Below are 17,704 nucleotides of genomic sequence, written 5' to 3' on the forward strand. Positions count from 1 at the left end.
TTACATTTTTTTCAGGTAATGTTTATTTTATTTAAAGTAACACATTTTTTATATGTTTACGCAGTCTTGATATCAACTTTATTTAATTCTATGTAAATGATTGCATTTTCTCAGTATCTATCAGTTTTAAGTAATTAATTACTGTAATTTAATTACTTTTCTCCTGAAAAAGTAAGGGATTGCTTTAATTGTTTTCAGTAATTTAATTACAGTAACTTCTGATGTAATTGCATTAAATACAGTATAGACAATATAACAATTCTATATAAAACAATAGTGGATTTAACCTAAAAATGTAAAGTTTACTGTTAAAATGTTTGTTTTTAATGTAACCTTCTCCCCTTTAATACTTTGGTCAGTTCAAGAATAATTTATGCAATTTTATATGATTTATTTGAAAGAATTTAAAGAGGATTTTCATGTCTATCCGTGTATTGTTCAAGTGGACGAGGTTGATATGGAATTTAGAAAGTAATTAGAAATGAAATACTTTTTATAGAGAGTAAATACACTGTTGAGGATGTAATTAGCTAGACAAACTTGCCATAAGGATTAATGAGAACTAATATAACTTATGTCATTTAGTCTCAGCAGTTTTGGGTAAAGGCCCCGAGTCCAGGAACCTGTTCACAGAGAGAGCGTGCTGCAGACGCCAGAGTCACATCATCTACATCGGCAAAGGTGAGGCATATCATTATTATTATCTTGCTGTTCTGAGCAGTTTGCATCACTTTCTTACCTGTATTGTTATGTATAACAGATATTTCTGGCAGTCCCGTGAATGTCGATGTGGGCGTGTGCAGAACACATTGTGGCCAATCAGTGCGTTCCACGTCATTGGAGGCGGGGCTGAGGGCTTCCAAATATTCCTCAATGCTGGATTTCCTGCGACACAAAAAGGTAAAGCGGTTCTCCAGCTGGCCACGAGGGGGCGACATTTGTCGGTATCAAAACAAGCATGCGATATATTTATTGTGCATTAGATTCAAATAATTCAAACTAAAAGGTATATTTTTATAACATTGACCTTCCCAGTACACATACACACACACACACACACACACTCACTTTTCCTCTCTATTTCACACACACACACACACACACACACACACACACACACACACACACACACACACACACACCCTCTCTCTCTCTCTCTCTCTCTCTCTCTCACACTCACTCACTCACACACACACACACACGCACAAACACACACACACTCGGTTTCACTATCTTTGTGGGGACTCTCCATTGACATAATGGTTTTTATACTGTACAAACTGCATATTCTGTCCCCTTACACTAACCCGACCCCTAAACCTACCCATCACACACACACACACTAACCCGACCCCTAAAGCTACTCGTCTCACACACACACACACACACACACACACACACACACTAACCCGACCCGACCCCTAAACCTACCCATCACACACACACACACACACACACACACACTAACCCGACCCCTAAAGCTACTCATCTCACACACACACACACTAACCCGACCCCTAAACCTACCCATCACACACACACACACTAACCCGACCCCTAAAGCTACTCGTCTCACACACACACACACACACACTAACCCGACCCGACCCCTAAACCTACCCATCACACACACACACACACACACACTAACCCGACCCCTAAAGCTACTCATCTCACACACACACACACACTAACCCGACCCCTAAACCTACCCATCACACACACACACACACACACACACACTAACCCGACCCCTAAAGCTACTCGTCTCACACACACACACACACTAACCCGACCCGACCCCTAAACCTACCCATCACACACACACACACACTCACACGACCCCTAAAGCTACTCGTCTCACACACACACACACACACACACACACACACACACACACACACTAACCCGACCCGACCCCCAAACCTACTCATCACACACACACACACACACACACACTAACCCGACCCCTAAACCTACCCATCTCACACACACACACACACACACACACTAACCCGACCCCTAAACCTACTCATCACACACACACACACACACACACTAACCCGACCCCTAAACCTACTCATCACACACACACACACAAACCTGACCCCTAAACCTAGTCATCTCACACACACACACACACACTAACCCTACCCATCACACACAAACACACTCACACGACTACTAAACCTACCCAACACACACACAGACAAATGTCCTCATAAACCACGTTTAAGTTGTAATACCAGTGTAATGCATGTCATTATTCAAATTTGTGTCCTAATAAATCACACACACACACACACACACTCAAACACACACACTGACCCGACAGCCAACTAAGGCAAATTTAATTTCTGAAAATCAGTCTTTTGATTTTAGAGCATCTCAAACAATTACTTGCTTAATATCTGAGAATCCCTGCAACTCAATATCTGTCCCGCTCCAGATGAGGCGTCTGGACTCCTCGTCCTCGTCCCCCGGCCCCGTCAGCGGGCCCCCGTCCTGCGGGCTGAGCTCCGGCTGCGAGCCGGCTGGGGTGCGCGTGGACCGGGTCGTGCTGTATGAAGGTCTGCGGGAGGTGGAGATCATCGAGGACTGTCACTGCGAAGCCAAGATGAGCCAGTGTGTGCGCGCGCCGGCGCTGAGGACGTATTACTCTCAGACCCCGTACGAGACCGTTATCGACGCCGGCAAATGTGTGGGGTCCAAAGGGGCTCCAGGTAAATCACAATACATGATTAATACTACAGGCTCGAGGAATGAAAGGAGTGATTTGAAATTGAAATAGTAAATGATAATTGCTAAACCCTTGAATCTAAATGCACAGTCCTGTTATTCCTACAGAGGGATTCTCATGCGTTCCCACTAAGTTTGATTCCAGCCTCATTGAAACTCCTAACAAAGTGGAGCTGATCCAAACCGTGACTCAATGCAAACTAATGGAGGGATGTTACCGCATCCCGTATGTAGAGTATCATTACGAGATCACGTACGACGACGACGGAGTCCAAGTGGAAAGTCTGAGGGTGAGTAAAGCAACAAGTGCATGAGTTGCATACATTGAGTTTCCACTTGTGTGAACATAAAGAGTTTTCAAACAGGGAGTCGTTTCTAATTGTAATTTCATCTCTTTTGGAAAAGGTTCTTTTAAAGTTATGAACTAAGGTTCTTCCAGTAACGTTAATTGAACATTTATGTGGTCTTTAAAGGGATAGTTCACTTTAAAATGAAAATTCTGTCATCATATACTCACCCTCAAGTTATTTGAAACCTGTATGTATTTCTTTCTTCTGCTGAACACAAAGGAAGATATTTTGAAGAATGTCGGTAACCAAACAGTTAACTGGTCCCATTGACTTCCATAGTATTTTTTTTCCCTACTATGGAAGTCAAAGAAGAAAGCAGCAGAAGAAGAAAGAAATACATACAGGTTTCAAACAACTTGAGGGTGAGTATATGATGACAGAATTTTCATTTCAAAGTGAACTATCCCTTTAATAATGTCCTATAAGTGTTTTATTTTGACATTGTTCATAAAAAAGTCATTTTTTTCCCTGAAACGTTTTAGTTGGATGGTGGTCTGATGGTTTAAATAAATAAATAAAAAAGTTTCGGAATGTTCAGAGAACACTCTAAAAGTAACATTCCCGTAATGTTTGCAAAATTCTAAAATAGAATGTTCCAAAACAAGACTTTTGACGTTTTGAACATCTAGAGAACTTTCAGAAAAACAAACATTTTCACAACTTAACTGGAACGTTAAAATGTTTTTAAAACATATGTATATGTGTTAGCTGGGTTCAACCATCAAATGTAAATCTGTCTGGTTGTGTTTGAATTCAAGACATGGCAAAAATGTAGTTGAATAACTGGCATAAAGTTAAGTACAATCAACTTGGACAAGTCATTTCAACTTAAAATATATGAAACTGACTTTAAAAAAGGTTGAATTTACTTTATTTTGATGAAGTAAGACATATGTTGTCTTAACGTATTGATCATATCATTTTTTACAGTCTTTACTGAACTGAAATCCAGGATCTCACACCAGTAAAAGCTTCCAGTCAAAGAGGAAATTAGTCATTTCCAAGTGATCCATGCTTGTTTTCCCATTTGTTAGACAAAAAGATCAGGATCCTGATCCATCCCCCCCCCGATTGGACAACAATGAACTCAAGTGTCGATATGCATGAAGAAGATGTTACACACTAAATAACCACTTAGCGCTATAAAGTCCCATAGCACACCTTCCAGATAGGCTATGCTCAAATGAAAGAAATGCTCAGTAACACTTTCCTGGACAGGGTTTAAGTCCAGTCCCAGACTAAAGTGCATGTTTGAGCTGTCTTAACTTAAAACAGCTTGCACTGATATATCTTAAAATACATAATTTCCATTGTTTTGTCTCAAGATCCACACCAGTAATGTTTTTTTGTAAGGAATGTTTGTAAAAAAACTCCTAATATAACTAAGGTCTAGTCCGGGCTTAATGTAAATCTTGCCCAGGAAACCGACCCTAGATGCTTTGATTTAATGCAAAAAATTCATGAATTTAACATGAATACTTAATTCTGTGAGGCTAAGTGCCATGAAAAAGCGACAAAATGTCCCAAATATTTAACATGCACAAAAAAAGGCTCCTTAATTTTACGTTTTTCATTATATTTTGTAGAGCTATGAAGTTTAGTGTGACTTTGAAATGTCTATAAATGCCCAGATCAAATCAGTTCCCACTATCATATTAAAGTGAATTTCTAAAGCGGACGTTAAATGTTGTAGTTGTGAGGTTGAGTGCGATCTGCATTGAAGTGCAGCGTGTGCTTATTGAACACATCTGTGTCAGATGCTCTGTCTGTCGCCGCGCTCGTAAAAGGTGTGAGGAGGACACAAATGGCCCCTGCAGGTGCCGAATCAAAGCACTCGGCTTGTGAACGGGCCGTCCCGCATTAACCGCGGGGGGACTGACGGCTTCTCTCTCTTGTGTTGCTAATGTTCCTACAGGAAATAGATGTTGGCAGATGTTTGGGAAGCTGCACCTCAGGGAGCCGCTGTCTTCTCAGGTACACGCCGGGATATCCCACCTTACACACAGCTGAGCAAACACACACACACACACACACTTAATGGGGACTCTTCATAGACATAATGATTTTTATACTGTACAAACTGTATATACTCTCCCCTTACACTAACCCGACCCCTAAACCTGCCCATCTCACACACACACACACACACACACACACACACACACACACACACTTAATGGGGACTCTTCATAGACATAATGGTTTTTATACTGTACAAACTGTAAATTCTCTCCCCTTACACTAACCCGACCCCTAAAACTACCCATCACACACACACACACACACACTTAATGGGGACTCTTCATAGACATAATGGTTTTTATACTGTACAAACTGTATATTCTCTCCCCTTGCACTAACCCGACCCCTAAAACTACCCATCACACACACACACACACACACACACACACACACACACTAACCCGACCCCTAAACCTACCCATCACACACACACACACACACACTTAATGGGGACTCTTCATAGACATAATGGTTTTTATACTGTACAAACTGTATATTCTCTCCCCTTGCACTAACCCGACCCCTAAAACTACCCATCACACACACACACACACACACACACACACACACTAACCCAACCCCTAAACCTACCCATCACACACACACACACACACACACACTTAATGGAGACTCTTCATAGACATAATGGTTTTTATACTGTACAAACTGTATATTCTCTCCCCTTGCACTAACCCGACCCCTAAACCTACCCATCACACACACACACACACACACACACACACAGACACGTTTAATGGGGACTCTTTATAGACATAATGGTTTTTATACTGTACAAACTGTATATTCTCTCCCCTTGCACTAACCCGACCCATCACACACACACACACACACACACTCTTGTACATCTATCTTTGTGAGGACATTCATTGACACAATGCAATCTCAAGCTCCATACCCTAACCATTTAAAACTATGAGCCTAACCCGAACCCTTACGCTTAACCTCCTTATAACCTGATCCCTGAAACCAAGTCTTGCCCCTCAAACAGGCCTTTAAAGACGTCTCAGTGACCGGCCAAAATGTCCTCACTTTACTCTCTTTGTCCTCGCTCTGATGGTCTAAAACTCAAACCAGTCCTCACAAAGATAGATGTACAAGTACACACACACACCCTTTACAGTGCACACAACAGTTTACTTTGACACTTCTGTTAGTCTTTAAGCCAAAGCAGAAACACAAGTTGAATAAGTGAAATTGCCTTTGTTTTCTAATGTATTATCAAAAGTACCATGGTAATTACATTTTTCAGGGTAGTTTTGGTGACATGATGACAACACACACACACACACACACACACACAAGCACTCACACACATTTTTTTTTTAATTCGTTTGTTATACTCATTAAATAAATGCAACCTGAATGAGCATCAAAGACTTAAAAAAACGTAAAACAAAAAAAAAATTCCAAACTTTTGACCGGTAATGTAAAATATAAATGTAAATAGGATTAATAGAATATATATTTCCGTTGTAATTGCTTCTGTCCTAAATGAAAGATAAGTTCAAATTTAGTGTGAGGTTTATATTAACATTAACAATTTCAAACAGTTTTTGTAAAAACATTAATGAACTAATGTAAAAAATTGGTTGACTGACAAAAGGTTTTTAGTGAGAAATTATTATTTTTGTCATCATAATGTGTGCTTCTGTTCAAAACTTGGATGAGAAAACACACTAGTGGAACATTTCGACAATACAAGAGAAACTTTTACAACAGATCTAGTTCAAAAGTGAAAGTTTCATTAAAAGTGAACTGAGATTTGAGAAACTCTCCAAAAATATGATTTACATTTGGGAAATTGTGTTTGATGTGTAGCTATATTACATCTCAATCACGTTGGCTTTTTTTTATTGGTTGGTTTGGATTTCATACTGACTATATCAGTGTGGATGCAGAAGTAATAGTTACAAATACTCTATTCACAGACACATCTGTCCTGTGTGAATAATTTAATATATCTGATCAGAACTGAACAGCATTTTAAACAGATCTGCTAAAAGTATTACTCATTATTTTAGGGGTGAAACACAATGGAAAGGTTATTTAGCCTTTAAAGCTTCGGCACGGATGATTTGTGTGCATTGAGGGTTTTGTAGATGTGGATTGTTTAAATTAATTAATTTTTAAAAATGTTAAATAATTTTTGTATATCTACATTTGTGAATAACTTAGACAATTACCTCCGATAACAGATCACTCTAAATTGATATATATATATATATAAATTTTTACATTGAGATATTTTCTTCTGACATGCCAGAGGAGAAATGAGAGATTTTCAGGATAACGCAGAAGGATTTACTCTAACTAGTAGAAACATTTGAGATATTAAGGTCTTTTTCATGCTTCATTTTAATGGGAAAAAGCCCCAAAAACAAAACACACTCATGCAACTCCTCAACTGCCTTGTTTTAACATTGTTACTGTATCTCAAATACATAATCATAAACCTGGAACAATTCTAATATGGTGCAAAAGTTCATTTATTTCAGTAATTCAACTTAAAAGGTGAAACTAATATATTATATAGACTCATTACATGCAAAGTGAGATATTTCAAGCCTTTATTTGTTGGTATGATGTTGATGATTATGGCTTACAGCTTATGAAAACCTTTTCACAATATTCTAATTTTGAATTTGGGGTTTTCATAATCATCAAAATTATAACAAATAAAGGCTTGAAATATCTCACTTTGCATGTAATGAGTCTATATAATATATTAGTTTCACCTTTTAAGTTGAATTACTGAAATAAATGAACTTTTGCACCATATTCTCATTTTTCGAGTGTCACCTGTACACGTGAGTTGGACTGAAGTGTGTGTTTCTGCAGGAGTGCGTCGGATCTCGGGGAATGTCTGCTGTGGGCTGAAGGACAGGGCAACGCTTGTGTTCCTCAAGACTACGAGAGCCACACTTTCCTCAGTCAACACGGTCAGATCCGCACCGTTCTGGCCATCACTTCTTGTCTGTGCCAGTCTTAAACACATCGCCACCCACTGGAAGACTTCAGCGACTACATGGATTTGATCATTTGCACGGCCCTAACCTCAGGTGTGGGGTTGTGCATTAATGAACGGCAATTTAAAAGCATTACGCCGCTCAGATATTTCTGTAATATATGTAAATTATGTAAAAAGTATTCTGTAAATAAAATCTATGTTAGAAAATCTTTCAGTCTACCATCTTTTGGACTACATGACGAGATGCCCTGAAGAGTGTTACACATGCAAATCATGTCTCAGCTTTAAATCACGTTACAAATCAACCAATAATTAAGGCATTAGCAAGACATGCAAATGACAAAGAGGCGTCGCATATGCAAAATAGCCGACAAAATACTGTAATCCCAACTAAATATTTATAGAGAGGGAATTCAAAGTTAGACATACAGATAGATAGATAGATAGATAGATAGATAGATAGATAGATAGATAGATAGATAGATAGATAGATAGATAGATAGATAGATAGATAGATAGATAGATATAGACAGACAGACACACACATATATATATAAATATAGACATATATATATACAAATAGAAATATAGATTAGATAGATAGATAGATAGATAGATAGATAGATAGATAGATAGATAGATAGATAGATAGATACAAATAGATAAACAGACAGACAGAGACGGATAGATATACAGATAGATAGACATGCACACACACATGCATATATATATATATATATATATATATACATATAGATAGACAGAGATAGATAGACACACACACACACAGACATATATATAGACATATATACAAATAGATATATAGATAGACAGACATATAGATAGACAGACACACACACACACATATATAGATATATACACAGATAGATAGACAGACAGACACACACACAAATAGATATATACACAGATAGATAGATAGACAGACACACACACACACACACAAATAGATATATACACAGATAGACAGACAGACACACACACACACACACACACAAATAGATATATACACAGATAGATAGACAGATAGACAGACAGACACACACACACACACACACACACACAAATAGATATATACACAGATAGATAGACAGACAGACAGACACACACACACACACACACAAATAGATATATACACAGATAGATAGACAGACAGACAGACACACACACACACATATATATATATATATATAGACATATATATATACAAATAGATATAGACAGATATATAGACAGACAGACACACACACATATAGACATATACAAATAGACAGACAGACAACTCAAAAACTAAAATAACTGATTTCAAAAGTTCATTAATCTTAAAGCAACATCAAGCTCCTATGACATAATATAAGAAGAAGAGCTCCTGCATGAGTATTAATAAATCTCCACACAGTGCCAGACGGAGCAGGGGTTTCAAACACACTATAATGAGCCCTAATGAAAACAAACACACCAGATGAGAAATTAAACTAGTCTAAACCACCCAGAAAAGTCGCTCACAATTACATTAACTATCTATTGATTCAAACTCGACGAGGACTGAGCTCATTTATGCAAATCCAGCCCTGCGTGTTAAAATGAGGCGATTTTTAATTTGCTCAGACTCAAATCTCTGTTTGAGCAGGTGTGTGTGGCATTAACATGAAAACACAGGGCGCATGCTTTCGAAATAATTGTTCCCTATATCCCATTATCCTCGTTTTGTCTCAGTTAACGGATCCATTCTGAAGGAAGTTAACCACCCGCCGCGCGCGCGCAAACCGCGCACAAAAGACTCTCCAAGACGGGCGAAAAATCAATGTAGTGCATTCAAATATCTTACCTATAGATTTCATATTTTTCTTTGATCTAAATATATAGGGCTTATTTACAGCAATGCACATTTGATAAACACTAATTTCCTCCCAGGATCTCTCGAGGACCACCAGTCCTGTTCGCACCTCGTTAACACCGCCATTAGATTTGCTTTACATTCACTGATTGTTGATTTACATTTGCGACTAAATAGCAGCTCTTTATGGCTGTTGACCGAAGACTTTGGGCCAACATCATATAAACCGGTCCCACTCCGCTGTAGGTTCAGTTAGTCCAGTCCCAGCCACCACACACCGTCTCTGAGGATTTCATCATCATGTTGCCTGCAGTGATCTGGATCTCCGTGATGACTGGCCTCGCCATCAGCAGACCGTCTCTCAATTACCTGGAAAACCACTTTACAGTGCAGAACGAGTCTGAAGAAGTGCGCTCCGAGGCGATTAAGAGGCTTTTGGAGGTGTTTGGGATGGAGGATCCTCCTGCTGCACTGGTTCGGGGACACAAACAGCCTCCCCAGTACATGCTGGACCTGTACAACACCATCGCAGATGTGGACGGGGTCACCAAAGACCCCTCGCTGCTGGAGGGGAACACGGTCCGAAGCTTCTTCGATAAACGTAAGATACTAGACTACTTTCTGATTTCTTTTTTCATTTGAAATGGGACATAAAAATAACATTTGGGATGGAAAGCAGTTGTCGTCTTCTCGCAATGCGCTCACTCTAAAAATGGTGGGTTGTTTGTTTCAACCCATGTTTGGGTCACATATGGACTAACCCTTACCCAACCGTTGGGTGTAAAATGTTAGAAACGAAGCCAACCGTTGGATTTAAACATTTAAAAAAATACCAACCTTTGTATTAAAAAATGTAAAAAAATAATAATAATAATAATAAAAATTAAACCAATCGTTGGGTTGAAAAATGTAGAAAATTTTAATCAACGGTTGGATTTGTCCATATGTGACCCAAACATGGGTTGAAACAACTGAGTTTTCAAATACAAGTGCAATTGTACAAACAATAGTAGTTATTGATTACTACATGTAATCTGGATTATGTAATCCAAAAATCAATCACTTGTAATTAGATTTGTTAAATACTTGTAAACTGTATTGTTAAATACCTTTAAAATTCTTGTAATCAGACTAGTTATTTTTGATTGATTACATGGTTACATGTTATTCTCACAATGGCATTAAATTATTAATAATTCACTTATTCTCCCTCCTAGAAGCAGGTAAACAAATATATATATTTATAAAGTGTTTTATTTTATCATTATTTTAATTTTAAAACTCTGTAAATTTTATTTTTTTTCTCACACAGAAATTTTAATTTTGGGTGACCTATACACAATACATAGTCACTATCTACGATACATATTCATGCATTTTTGTATTGCGATGTTTGTGACACGATATATTGGTACAACCCTAGAACCAATATTGATCAGCAACTATCCTGAATATCGAGTTGTTGTTGTTGTTTTAGGTGATGATAGTTACAGCCCTCAGTTAATGTGTAAAAATGTACAAAGTACGTGTCATTTCCCATCCTGAATTCTCTGTCCGTCTCTCTTTAGTGCACAGTGAGCATGTGGAGTTTCTCTTCAACATGTCCACGGTGGCCAAGAGTGAGAAGATCCTGACGGCCGAGCTTCATCTGTTCAAGCTCAGACCTCAAGCGTCTCTCGCCTTCAACAGACATCACTTCTGTCAGGTACGCTCCTGATTTACACACTCGACCCAGCAAGCAATTTCACATTTAAAAGACGTCTAATAGCCGTCCAAAACACAGCTTAGACGTCTACTGTAAAAAAAAAAAAAAGTTGGTTTAACTTAAAAAAGCAAGTTACCTTGTTCCCTTAAAATTTTGAGTTCGTTGTAATAAAAAATTTGAGTTAATACAATGAAGAAGAATGGTTTAATAAACAGAAACTCAAAATAGTATGTTATCTTCACACATTGGTTATCGAAGTTGATTTGACAAAAGATAAAAATGAAAATATTTGTTTACAATGATAGGCTAAAACAAGGCTTTCAGTGAAAATGTACTAGACGTGTAAACCATAGCACAATAATAGACTATCAGTTAGATAAAGAAATCAAATGAATGAAGAAATGAAACCTTTTACTTCGCTTACCTGATGGAATAATATCATACATCTCGCATGTTATTTTGGCTAAAACTACATGTAGGCCTTACCAAATTCAAGGTTATTTTTTTTGGCTAGAAGTGTGTAGCCGGACTATATCGGGTCTATAGACGGTGAAATGACGGATATTGCTTGCTAGGGAGGACAACAACAAAGTGCGTTCTTCTGGTTAATCATTGAAGTGGTGTTTTTCTCCAGGTCAGTGTCTATCAGGTTCTCGACAGCAGTAAAAAGAACGTCTCACATGGGAAGAAGCTTCTCTCGTCCAGACTGGTTCCCATCCATTCCTCCGGCTGGGAGGTTTTCACCATCACTCAAGCCGTAAGTGATTTCGCCCTGCCGCTCAGGCTGGAAACCTGTATATTTATCTATCCTGCTTCCGTTACAAATCTGCGGGGACCAATCACAAACTGGCTTGTCCACCTGGTGCGCTATTGGCGGGTTTAACACGATGACGACAGAGAAGCGTCAATCCAATTCTTTTTAAACTCTCGACGATGCTTCTTTAGTTTAGCTATGCTCGTTGATCTCGTCTCTTGTGCAGTAGAAAATAAAGCAATAAGTCCCGCGAAGCCGTGTTTTACAGTGGATTTAGAACAGCTTAGGTACGATGCGGGCTTACTGCTTTTATAAAACGGTTACTCCATGAAAATATTAATTTTAATATTTATTTTATTCATAAAATAAACACCAGCAACAAAAATATAACGTTATAACACATTTATTCCTCCGCCAAGCAATGTAGTTCCAAAGCGGTTGCTAAGCAACACACGGCAACAAAGAATCACACACGGCAGTTGCGCAGTAACACTAATGTAATGCGGTCACAGGTGTGTGTTTGTTGAGTAATTTACAACGGCTTCGAACGCGGCTCAACCAATCAGAATCAAGGACCGGAACTACCGTTTTATAATACAGAGCAGACTCCCCAGACTAATGTTCGATCTGAAAAGATTGAGCTTGGTCTGGTGATAGCCAGATTTTTCATATGAACGAAAATAAGCGATTTACATGCACAACTTTTGCTTCAATCGGACTGAATTCATTCCAATTGGTGAATCTGAATGCAGTGTTTACATAACGGCCAAACATGTGATCGGGTTGATGCACGTTTATATGTCAGCTTCAAATCTTAATGTATTTTATGACATGCGCACACTGCACGAATAGCTATAGCCTACAGTTTATCACTGTTTGCGCATAATAACCATTCTACACTGTTCTTTATTTGTTTTAAACCGCTTAATATTGATCTATTTCTGTTTTCGGAATTTGGAGACTAGACATATGAACTGTTGTGTTTATTTTTATCACGCAGTAAAACTGCTCAAATCCAGTCGTCTGTGGATGAGAGTCTGAAACGAGGACTGGTGACGCTGTCCTGCTCCACTTCACAGACGCAGTGAAAGGAGAATTTAAGAATAACGGGACACTCATTTATACAACACTTTATTCAACAGGAATAACAGCTCGTTCCGCGCGTCATACGTCATTAACGCTATTTCTACGTCTTTGCACATGCGCAGTCCTTTCAGTTTCGGTTTTCAATCCGATCAAGTGTTGTTTACCTCTTATATACGGTCTATGGTGTTTACATGACGCCCAATCGGATCGAAATTTCTTTCGGATCGAGCTCAATCGGATCGATTACGGTGTTTACGTGAAGGTTTTGTTTAAATTAAAAGGTACCCGCCTATAGACCGGTAGCTGAATAGGTTTCAGAACAGGCCCAAAGAGTTGCTTGTGCAAATGCATTGACTTACTATATTTCTATTTATTTAATTCAATTTACATTTATTTGTATCGCGCTTTTCACAATAAACATAATTTCAAAGCAGCTTTACAGAAAATGCATGAGTCCACATTACAATTTAAAGTGATATGCTATGCAATTGAGAGATGTACACATACAAAATCACAGTTAGCTAAAAATGTATTAATTTAAACAATGTAATAATTGTATCTGGAAGGTGCGCTCTTGGACGTCGGATGAGGGCAGTAATCTGGGGGTCCTGGTCTCGGTGAGGACTCTGGCGGGTCTTCAGATGGACCTGAAAAGCGTGCGTTTCGCATCCGGCCGCCATCATCATCACAGCAAACAGCCCATGCTGGTCCTGTTCACCGACGACGGCAGGCGGGCGGCTTCTCTCGAGACTCCTAAAGGTTGGACATATGCATCTCTTTATTATCTCAACTGTCCTCGACTGAGTACAGTCTCCTGCTGCTCATATGTGACCCTGGACCACAAAACCAGTCACATGGGTCATTTTTTTAAATTGAGATGTATACATAATCTGAAAGCTGTATAAATAAGCTTTCCATTGATGTATGGATTGTTAGGATAGGACAATATTTGGTCGAGATACAACTATTGAAAATCTGGAATCTGAGGGGACAAAAAAATGTAAACATTGAGAAAATCTCCTTTAAAGTTGTGCATTTATGTTCACGATTGTGCTGCATTCACTCACAAAAATACATGTTTTATATATTTACGGTAGGAAATTTACTAAATATCTTCATGGAACATGATCTTTACTTAATATCCTAATGATTTTTGGCATAAAAGAAAAATCGATAATTTTGACCCATACAATGTATTGTTGGATATTGCCACAGTGCGTCATGTGACTGGTTTTATGATCCAGGGTCACATATACAGTATCTCTACCCAAAACAGCACTGTATAGATTCAAATAAATACTTGCTTTAAGACAACTTGCTTTAAACTAGCGCTTATTCAAACCAGGGAGTTTGGGGGTCTGTGGAAAAGTTTATGGGGGAAATGTATGATATTGATTTAAAAAACAAGCAAATAAAAAATATATAGTGATATACTAAATAAAATATAGTATATATATTCAATTATAAAATATTTACTAAATAATAAAACAAACTTTATTTATTGAAATAAAAATGGTTTAAATAATAAAAAAAATAAACAATACTTAAATAAAATAATAAAGTACAGTACTATAGAGTTTAAAAATACGTAGTAATGCGTTATTAGACTAAACTAAAACATTTCCATTACTTGAAATACAGTAAACATCAGCTGAAATAAAATATAAAACAAACTTATATATACATACATATTTACCTATATAACATATCTAAACTTTTTTTAAATGTCTATATAAACATATTTTATAGACATAAAAAAAAACGAATAAAAATTATAAAAATACCCAACAAAATTGATGAAACTTACTAAAATGGAAAAAAAAAATGTATCTCAATGATGCTAAAATAACACTGAATAGAAATGATTTTACACATTTATAATATAATTTTTTTAGGATGAATTGGGAACATACTTTTAATATAGTAATATGGAAAATATAGTATAAAAAATAAATGCATGATAAAATCTATTTCTAGTTAACAAAAAACAACAACAACAAAATATATATGAAAAAATACACTTTTAAATTTTTAAGTTAGGGGTTCCTCACACAAGTATTATCATATTTGTGGTTGGCGGTACCTGAACGCAACCTTCGTATCTCTCTCTTGAATCCAACACAGAAGTGACTTAAACTGCAATTCATCAACTGGCCACTAGAGACCGTCTCCAAATCCCATAGACACCCATGTTAAAATGCCAGACTTTACAGCAGGAAAAATATGTTTACAGCCTGTTACAAAAAGTGGTTTTGGTCTATATAGCTAATTTTGCTCTTCATTAAAACTGTGAGAGGGATGAATTGTTTTATAACTCACCCATTTAAATTATATTAAGCCTTAAAGCTCTGCAAAATTAAGGGCGTGGCCACTTGAGTGACAGGTGGATTGCGGCTGATGTCACTACTAGCCGTTTGTCTGCTGTCTGTTAGCGTCACGTCACCTCAGCTAATCGCCTTTTTGCCCATTTTCGTTTATCCGGGAGTGACGGCGCTGCCAAGATGGCGACGGCAAGCTCCGCCCACTTTTGGCTTCAAAAATGAAACTACGGGTGACTATATTTTTTATAGTCTACGGTAACTCTAACCCGCACTCCTCTTTCTCTTCAGGTTCAGATGATTCTCCCGTTGGAGCAAGTCTCCCGTTTCCCAGCATGCCTCTCCCCGCGGCGGCCCGTCGTAGCGCTCGATCCGCTGACTTTGACGACAGCGCAGAGAAGATGCCGTGTCAGCGCCTGCCTCTCTACGTGGACTTCGAGGAGATCGGCTGGTCGGGGTGGATCGTGTCTCCGCGCGGATACAACGCGTACCACTGCAAAGGCTCCTGTCCGTTTCCCCTGGGTCAGAACATGAGGCCGACCAACCACGCCACGGTCCAGTCCATCATCAACGCCCTCAAACTGACCCGAGGCATCGAGACGCCCTGCTGCGTCCCGGACAAACTCTTCAGCATCAACCTGCTGTACTTCGACGACGACGAGAACGTGGTGCTAAAGCAGTACGACGACATGGTGGCGGGAAGCTGCGGCTGCCACTGAGAAACTGAGAAACAATCACTGAGGCTTTGGAGGATTGCCAGAAATGTGTAAACTGGACTTTTTGTGTCAGGATGAAGTTGTAAAAATATGTAAATAGACATGAAATTTTAATATATGGAGGAGCTTGAGTCGGTCACTTGTAAAAGATGTAAATTTGTATATTGCATGTTGTGAACTATTATAAAGTCTAAATAAATTCTTACTCAAAAATGATGGACGAAGTTGGTTTTTATTTGATGATATGCTAGCGGGAAGCTGCGAAAGACGTCTATAGCCGTCCAAACTAGGGTTGTAACGGTATGAGATTTTCACGGTATGATAATCGTCTCAGAAAATATCACGGTTTCACGGTATACGGTATTAAACCATCATCGGTATTAAATCATTATTATTATAATCATCATACGCTACAATGACTCTTAAATGAATGAAACCAGATAGGGTTTTTTGGTTGAACATATGGTTTATTAAACAGAACCATAGATGTATACAGATATATAGCCAATGCGACATCTAGTGTATATATCTACTGTATGACACAGAACAAGCAGGTTTATAGTATATAACATTTTTTGCGCTGTATATTAATCGACACGCTCATATAGCGATTTGATTTATTGCACAGCTATATTTTAGATGTTTTCATCCATCTATCAAATCGCGCATTTTACGTGACATCTGCGTTATTTAGTAAATTCCCTCAGCAACACGGAAATAATCCGGCCTTAAGTTATAAATGTAACTTCATCTGCAGGGAGGGATGGTGTTCGCGAATATTGGAGAACATGTTCGACGCATTCCCTCCTTTCTTCGTCAACATTTCTGGACACAAATGGATATCCATCTTCAAGGAAAACCCCGCGTTGCGCGTTCGTTTTTCGGATACCCAAAGTATTCCCACACTGCAGATTTGAACTTTTTTGTCAGCGGGGATAGAGATTAGAATATCCAGCCGCCGTCTCAGACATCGTCTCCGCTGCACATGTGGAGTCTGAGCAGTCAAGTGGAAAGAAGTTGCGCGCATGTGAGATCTGGTTTAATTTTTTTTCCAAAACCGGTAATAAGCAAATATTCATGTCAATATCGTGATAAACCGCCATACCGTTACAACCCTAGTCCAAACACAGCTTAGACGTCTAGGCTAAAACAAGGCCGACAGTGACAATG

The 17,704-nt window shown here is 38.4% G+C and overlaps 2 protein-coding genes across 4 annotated transcripts in view; both read left to right on the plus strand.

The window, feature by feature from the left end:
- Nucleotides 1–8,303, plus strand: part of pnhd (pinhead) — a 21,180-nt gene extending 12,877 nt beyond the window's left edge. For all 3 annotated transcript variants that reach the window (XM_079612873.1, XM_079612875.1, XM_079612874.1), the window contains 6 exons: nt 586–681; nt 761–900; nt 2,450–2,723; nt 2,848–3,029; nt 5,005–5,063; nt 7,971–8,303. In XM_079612873.1, the coding sequence (XP_079468999.1) occupies nt 586–681; nt 761–900; nt 2,450–2,723; nt 2,848–3,029; nt 5,005–5,063; nt 7,971–8,121 (902 nt within the window). In that variant the 3' untranslated portion in view covers nt 8,122–8,303. The remainder of the gene's footprint in view (nt 1–585; nt 682–760; nt 901–2,449; nt 2,724–2,847; nt 3,030–5,004; nt 5,064–7,970) is intronic.
- Nucleotides 8,304–9,845: 1,542 nt separating this feature from the next.
- On the plus strand, nt 9,846–16,742 carry admp (anti-dorsalizing morphogenic protein). The gene is made up of 5 exons (XM_079612872.1): nt 9,846–10,556; nt 11,524–11,660; nt 12,295–12,417; nt 14,067–14,259; nt 16,110–16,742. Exons 1-5 carry the CDS (start codon nt 10,256–10,258, stop codon nt 16,535–16,537), a joined length of 1,182 nt encoding a protein of 393 aa, XP_079468998.1. The 5' UTR covers nt 9,846–10,255; the 3' UTR covers nt 16,538–16,742.
- The last annotated feature ends 962 nt before the right edge of the window (nt 16,743–17,704 follow it).

The sequence above is a fragment of the Phoxinus phoxinus genome (assembly GCF_949152265.1).
Source record: "Phoxinus phoxinus genome assembly, chromosome: 5".
NCBI classification, from domain to species: domain Eukaryota; kingdom Metazoa; phylum Chordata; class Actinopteri; order Cypriniformes; family Leuciscidae; genus Phoxinus; species Phoxinus phoxinus.

Excerpts from the sequence above, each read along its gene's own strand:
- admp (XM_079612872.1), top strand. The coding sequence starts at position 10,256 with ATGTTGCCTGCAGTGATCTGGATCTCCGTGATGACTGGCCTCGCCATC. Across the intron at positions 12,418-14,066 it reads TTTTCACCATCACTCAAGCC|GTGCGCTCTTGGACGTCGGA; the intron begins GTAAGTGATTTC and ends TGTATCTGGAAG. Across the intron at positions 14,260-16,109 it reads TTCTCTCGAGACTCCTAAAG|GTTCAGATGATTCTCCCGTT; the intron begins GTTGGACATATG and ends CTTTCTCTTCAG.